Consider the following 7,173-nt stretch of genomic DNA (forward strand, 5'->3'; position numbering starts at 1 on the left):
TTGGCGACCAGGTCTTCCTCAGGTTACAACCATACATTTAGACATTGTTTGCGCACCCAGCCAACCACAAGCTCAGCTTCAAGTTCTTTGGACCGTATCCGGTGGTCCGACGGGTGAACGAGGTGACGTATGAGCTGGAGCTACCAGAAGGATGCTCGATCTTTCTAGTCCTCCATGTGTCGCAACTTCGCAAGGCTTTGCCCCCAGGTGCGAGCGCATCCTAATCTCTTCCATCACTTTCTAATGTTGTGAATGTTCCTGTGGAGATATTGGACAAACACTCGTGCCGCGGCTTGAACAAGATGTGGGAGCAAGGCCTGATTCGCTGGCAAGACAACCAAGCTACACTGGATACCTGGGAGGTCCTTGAAGATCTTCGCGTCGCTTCCCTACTACTGCGACTTGGGAACAAGTTGTGTGTGAAGAAAAAGAAGGTGTTGGCGACCACACTATACAAGGGCAGACAGAAGGAAGAGCTACACCAGGCTGGCCCGAGAGAGAGAGAGGATGTTCACTGGGCCCAATGGGTCTCCTACATGCCACAAGTTCACTGGGCCCAATGGGTCTCCTACATGTTCAGCCCAAATGAACCCGTAGGTGAGGGCATCCCGGCTAAGGGATCGGGCATCGGCGGCGGCAGGCGTGTGTGTTCCTCTGTATCGAGCTGCGCTCGCGATCCTCTTCTTCCCCTTCCCCAAGTTGTACTCGAATCAAGTCTGTAATCGCCATAGATCGAAGAGGGAGAACCAGAGAGTGCCTCACAGACGGAGAAGAAATGTCTCGCTTCCTCCTGCGCCGCTTCCTCTGCTCCTCTTCCTCCACCACTCCCGCAGCTGGCGCAGGTTTCATCCGCGAGCTCGCCACCCTCCTCGCCGCTGGCCGCTTCTACGCCTCCGTCGACCTGGCGAAATCACTCCTCCTCTCCTCCCAGCCACCAGCCACCTCCGTCCCCGACCTCTATCACGCCCTTGTCTCCACCGCTGCCGCCTCCCTATTCGACCCGCATCCCCCATCCTTCCTCTCCGACGCCGCCTCCGCGCTCGTCGTTGCCTCCGCTCGGCTTGGCCTCCCCGACGGCGCACTCCGGCTACTTTCCCTCCTCGCCGACGCCCGCGCAACTCTGCCGTCCCTATCCTCCTGCAACCTCCTCCTTGAGTCCCTCCTCTCCCTCGGCCGCCACGCCGACGTGCGCCGGGCGTTCGACCTCCTAAATGCCGCCGGGGCACGCCCCGACACCTTCACATGGAACAAGGCCATCCAGGCGTGCGTCGTGGCAGGTGATGTCGACGAGGCTGTCCGGATGCTTCGTCGGATGGATTGTGAAGGCCACGGCGCCCCAGCGCCCAACGCCTTCTCATACAATGTGGTCATCGCTGGACTGTGGAGAGCAGGAAGGGGTAGTGACGCTGTCGAGGTGTTTGATGAAATGGGAGAGAGGGCTGTGTTGCCAAGTCATATCACGTACAATACGATGATTGATGGACACATCAAGATAGGGGACTTGGAGGCTGGTTTTAGGCTGCGGGATCAGATGTTGCATCATGGCCTGAAGCCGAATATGATCACTTACAATGTGCTGTTGTCAGGGCTGTGCCGTGCTGGCAGGATAGGCGAGACGGCCACAGTGTTGCATGAAATGATGTCACGAAAGATGGTTCCGGACTGTTTCACATATAGCATTCTGTTCGATGGTTATTCCAGAGTTGGAGACTCGCAGGCAATGCTTTCCTTGTTTGAGGAGTCTGTGAAGAAGGGTGTGAAGATTGGGGCTTATACTTTTAGTATTTTGCTGAATGGTCTTTGCAACGATGGCAAAATTTCAAAGGCAGAAGAGGTACTGCAGACGTTTGTAAATGCAGGACAACTCCCAACAAGGGTTATCTACAACACTCTTATCAATGGGTATTGTCAGATTGGAGAGCTTGAAGGGGCCTTCTCAACCTTTCAGCAGATGAAATCACGCCTTGTTAGTCCAGATCACATCACCTATAATGCACTAATAAACGGTTTGGGTAAGGCTGAAAGGATCACAGAAGCACATGCTTTGGTCACAGAGATGGAGAAGAATGGAGTGAGTCCTAGTGTGGAAACTTTCAATACGCTTATTGATGCATATGGAAGGGATGGGCAGCTTGAAAAATGTTTCGTTCTACTTTCTGATATGCGAGAGAAGGGGCTAAAGCCAAATGTGGTCTCCTATGGTTCAATTGTCAATACCTTTTGCAAGAATGGGAAAATCCCGGAAGCAGTAGCTATTTTGGATGATATGTTCCATAAAGATGTTTTACCAGGTGCACAGGTGTACAATGCGATCATAGATGCATATATAGACTGTGATGCCACTGAACAGGCTTTTACTCTAGCTGAAAAGATGAAGACTAGTGGGGTACCTCCAAGTATAGTTACATGCAATTTGCTGATAAAAGGCCTTTGCAAGCAGTCTCGGATATCTGAAGCAGAGGAACTAATTCACAGCTTAAGAAATCATGGATTAACTCCTGATGTTGTCGGCTATAATACTCTAATATCAGCATGCTGCTACAGGAGCAACACTGATAGAGCTTTGGAGCTTCAGAAAGAAATGTGCAAGTGTGGCATCAAACCTTCATCGAGAACATATCGTATTCTTCTGAGTGCATTGGGTGGTGCAAGAAGAATACATGAGATGGAAAATCTGTATAAAGAAATGTTGGACAAGGATGTTGTTCCTTGCAGTCGCATTTATGATATCATGGTTGAGGCCTATGTGAAATGTGGGGATGAATCTAAGGTAGAAGCTCTGAGGAAGGATTTCTCGGAAAAAGGGACATCAATTGATTATGACACATCCGTGACTTAGTGTGAGTTGAATACAAGTATAGTGAGTCCAATTTCAAAACGTTGAATTTGTTGCTCAGTAACCCAATTATCAGAAGTATTTCTTTTGTTTACCTAGTGAATCTTCAGAATGAATAGCCATTGATTACACATACAACGTCAACAGGCTGTTGCAGTTTCTCCGACTGCGAAATCATTAGCTGCCTATCCCAGGTCTCCTTTCCAAGTATGTCATACCCCTGGCACTTGCATTCTGTACAAATACACTCTTATTTTCATCAAAATGGCCTAATATTTCAAATTAACTGACTTTGTTAGCTGAGAACTCCGAAGATTGTGAATGCTCCGAATGGGGAGGTAAAATCACCACCAGTAAGCGAAAAGAACATTACCAAATAGATGAATTATAATTCAAAAAGTAACTGCTATAACAAATAAATTTTCTATATTAATACCTTTGTGCAGGATGTAACCCCCATCTCACTGAATCTCAAAGAACTTGAGGCTGAGGAGAAGCCTCAAAAATCACTTAACGAGAAGCAACAGGTGTGCTACTTGTTGACTACACCTTTGTTTGTTTAATCTTTCCGAGTTATATACCTTTTTTTTCTTCTTTGACCCTGAAATTGTATCATTTATGTTTCTAATGAGATTTCTTTTTCATCATAAATATTTTTTTGTTAACATCATATATGTATGTATGTTTGAATTCTATGCTCCAGGAAAGCCAAGACCTGCTAATCAAGTGTGTATCACAAGATTTGGGATTCCCAGTGGTAGGGCTATTGCAGCTTGCATTATATAGAGGTGTCTTCTGCATTGGAGATCATTTGAAGTTGAAAGAACTGGTGTTTTTGACCGTGTTATTCAAACGATAGGCTCTGCTATAGAGGTAGGTAATACCTATCGCTTGTTTTTTTGAGAACCATTCTTTCTGGGAGAAATACTCATATTTTGTTTAGTTTGATTTAATGAACTGATATCTTAGGCCTTCATGATAGACCTTGAGTAACACATATAAATAGAAGGGGTAATAACAAAATTTAAAATTGAAAATGCTGCAACAGCATAAGTTTACATTTCCTTTTTCCGTTTATTCTATATGGATACTGCTATACAGTCATGTTCGAATTGTTCCTTTCCAAAGGTCCAGGACAATAACGACAAGTTAGCGTATTGGCTCTCCTATTCATCCACATTACTCCTACTTCTACAACGGACACTGAAAACAACTGGAGCAGCTGGACTCACTCCTCAGAGGCGAAGGTCAACTGCTACATCTTTTGGGAGGTTTTTTTCGGTAAAACATCTTTATCCTGCCCTTGCTAGTTTTATAGTCTGAGAAATTCTTAATTTTGTTGTTTTTGAATACACAAGGGAATTCGAGCTTCACCACAAAGTGCTGCGCGACCTTTTCATGGTAGCCGCTTGATTGGACAACTAGGTGATCTTTGTCAAGTTGGAGCCAAGTATCCTGCTCTGCTTTTCAACCAACAGCTTACAGCTTTCCTCGAGAAGATATATGGAATGATTAGAGACAATCTGAAGAAAGAGATATCTCCATTGCTTGGTCTTTGCATCCAGTTATGATTTATTGGCACTAGAATTCCTTTTATTTTACAGAAAAACAGTAACTTCAGGGTTAATTTTTTACTGTTACATGTTTTACAGGCACCAAGAACATCTCGTGCAAGTTTCATAAAAGGATCTCGTTCTCAAGCAAATGCCTTGGCCCAACAAACTCTGATCGCACATTGGCAGAGTATTGTGAAAATATTAACAAACTACCTGAATGTTTTGGAAGTCAATTATGTATGTAACCTAAAACTCTAAATGGACACACTATTTTTAAGTATGTATGCATTAACATGTATTTTATTGATACGTCAGGTCCCTTCATTTTTAATCAGCAAGGTGTTCTGTTCACTCAGATATTTTCGTTTATTAATGTCCAGCTGTTCAATAGGTAAGAGATGGCTCTTGCACTACCGGCCGTATATTTTACTTCTTCCCGTTAGGATTTTAAGATATCCTGTATCTTGCAGTCTGCTTCTCCGACGTGAGTGCTGTTCATTTAGCAAGGAGAATATGTCAAAGCTGGATTGGCTGAGTTAGAGCAGTGGTGCATTTATGCCACTGAAGAGGTAGTACTGGTGATTTTTTTTCCTGGTGATATTTAATTCGTGTGCTAATTTTATGTGGTGCACAGTATGCAGGTTCTTCCTGGGAAGAGCTGAAGCATATTAGGCAGGCCGTTGGATTCCTTGTACGTGTCCTATACTGACTAGATGTCTATTTGCAACTTTGTAAGTGAAAATTGTATGTATAACCTAATGATACGTGTACTTGTATTATTAGGTAATTCATCAAAAGCCTAAGAAAACAATGAAAGAAATCACCAACGATTTGTGCCCTGTAAGTGACTTTGAATTCACTTAAATTTCGGCAATCATTAAAGCATATGTTAGTTGTGACTTGTCACATACTTCAAAAACTTTCAGGTCCTTAGCATACAACAGCTAGCTCGAACCAGTACAATGTATTGGGATGACAAATATGGCACCCACACTGTTTCATCAGAGGTAAGCTTGTTATACTTAATATAATTACCGGTTTATTCAAGTTTCATATGTTACTGTGTCAGCAAGTGGTGCTATCTATGTTCCTTTACTACTTCCCATTTCTGTCAGTGAACCAAATTGGTTGTAGGTCATCTCAAGTATGAGAATAATGATGACAGAAGACTCGAACAATGCAGTGAGCAGTTCTTTCTTGTTGGATGATGATTCAAGGTTATTTCGTGTTCCAAGTTCAATACTAATTAGTTTGCTACAGTAGTTTTGTGCCCCTGATCTAACATTGCCCATGATACTTCAAAACACAGCATTCCATTTTCGGTGGATGACATCTCAGAGTCAATGACAGAAATCGAGGTAACGGACGTTGATATGCCACCTTTGATCCGGGAGAATTCTGGGTTTAGCTTCCTACACCAAAGAAAGGACTAAGCGGGTAGTCCTTCCGCTCACGGCTTCCACATTCCTTTCCCCACTCGATCTGTGCACAAATCATGTATATGCTCGTGGCTTTTCTTTCTATCAAATCAAATCTAGTCTGCTCAGGTTATTTGGTAGATCTGTTTTATATTTTTCGTTAGGTCCTGGGTTTGATTGATTGGTTATTTCTTCAGTTTGGCTCCCCTTTTTGTTGGGAGATCAATTTTATATTGCAATGCCAGGGGGGTCGGATGCCCTTGCTCAGGATGCCGAGCTGCTATTGGAAAAGCTCGTCGTCCTTTTATCATCTTTTAGCGTCTGGAAAGGTTTTACAAGGCTACTAGTCAGTCATGCTGTAAATTGCAACGAAGATCATAGTTAAAAGAAATTGCACATTGACGTCTGATATTTTTGGTATCCTGAATTTAGATGTTTATTGTCTGTTTTTACATCAGAATCATACTCCCTCCATTCCATAATATAAGATCTTATTGCATCCAATATGACGAAGGGAGTACATCCGTCACCCGGAGAATGCTTTTAACATCTGTCACTGGGAGAATGCCTAAAAGCCTGCTGTGTAATGCCAAGTTTTTTTTCTGAAACCGAGGCAAAAGATTTGCCTCGTATATTAATTAAGCAGAGAAGAGGTTTTGTTACAATAGGCACCCTTACACGACATGAGAGATTACTCGCGCAAAATAGTGGCCCCTAGTTTCTTTGCCCGGGCAGCGACCCAAAGCTTTGCCTCATTGATAATGGAAGCGAGCAAAATAGCCGGCGGAGCACACTTGTGCCGGGAGATTCGTGCATTCCTTTCGTTCTAGATTGTCCACGAGATGAGCATAGTCATTGAGGCTATCGCCTTCCTGTGAGGAACTCTTGTGCCAGTCAAATATTCCCACCAACTCTTGACGGAAGCCTCCAAATGCCATGAAGAGGTGTCCAAGTGCATAAGCTGAAATTTCTCAATGACCATCTTCCAAAGGCGGATGGTGTAACGACACTTGAAGAAAAGATGAGAGCCGCTCTCTTGCTCTCTTTTACAAAGAGGGCAAAGACCATAGTTCAGCCAACCCCGCTTGGCGAGCCTATCCGCCGTTCAGATTCTATCTTGGGTCGCCAACCATGCGAAGAACCTTGCCTTTGGAGGCGCCCAAGCCTTCCAAATCATGTGCTCTAAGGGGGAGAGAACTAGCCCGAGGAATTGTGCTTGATACGCGGAGGCGGCGGAGTAGCGGCCATCGGTCGTGTGCTTCCATATAATGGAATCCTCAAAAAGTTCATCAAGATGGAAGTTGTGCAAGAGCATCGAAAGGGTGAAGAATTGCCGGATGTGCTCGATGGAGACGGTCGTGTG

General features: G+C 44.4%; 1 protein-coding gene across 6 annotated transcripts in view; it reads left to right on the forward strand.

Annotated features, from left to right (window-relative positions):
• The first annotated feature begins 643 nt into the window (after positions 1–643).
• Positions 644–7,173, forward strand: part of LOC119268437 (pentatricopeptide repeat-containing protein At5g12100, mitochondrial-like) — a 20,976-nt gene continuing 14,446 nt past the window's right edge. Inside the window, exons 1-11 of one of the 6 annotated variants that reach the window (XM_037550066.1) lie at positions 644–2,840; positions 2,936–3,043; positions 3,136–3,189; positions 3,283–3,363; positions 3,540–3,709; positions 3,965–4,117; positions 4,195–4,400; positions 4,489–4,629; positions 4,708–4,783; positions 4,863–4,961; positions 5,027–5,086. In XM_037550066.1, the coding sequence (XP_037405963.1) occupies positions 776–2,839 (2,064 nt within the window). In that variant the 5' untranslated portion in view covers positions 644–775 and the 3' untranslated portion in view covers position 2,840; positions 2,936–3,043; positions 3,136–3,189; ... (6 more) ...; positions 4,863–4,961; positions 5,027–5,086. Of the gene's footprint in view, positions 3,044–3,135; positions 3,190–3,282; positions 3,364–3,539; positions 3,714–3,964; positions 4,118–4,194; positions 4,401–4,488; positions 4,630–4,707; positions 4,784–4,862; positions 4,962–5,026; positions 5,087–7,173 lie in introns of those variants that run through there. The other 5 variants (XM_037550069.1, XM_037550067.1, XM_037550068.1 and 2 more) reach the window with 5 other exon arrangements.

This window comes from Triticum dicoccoides, chromosome 3A, assembly GCF_002162155.2.
Source record: "Triticum dicoccoides isolate Atlit2015 ecotype Zavitan chromosome 3A, WEW_v2.0, whole genome shotgun sequence".
In the NCBI taxonomy this organism is placed as follows: domain Eukaryota; kingdom Viridiplantae; phylum Streptophyta; class Magnoliopsida; order Poales; family Poaceae; genus Triticum; species Triticum dicoccoides.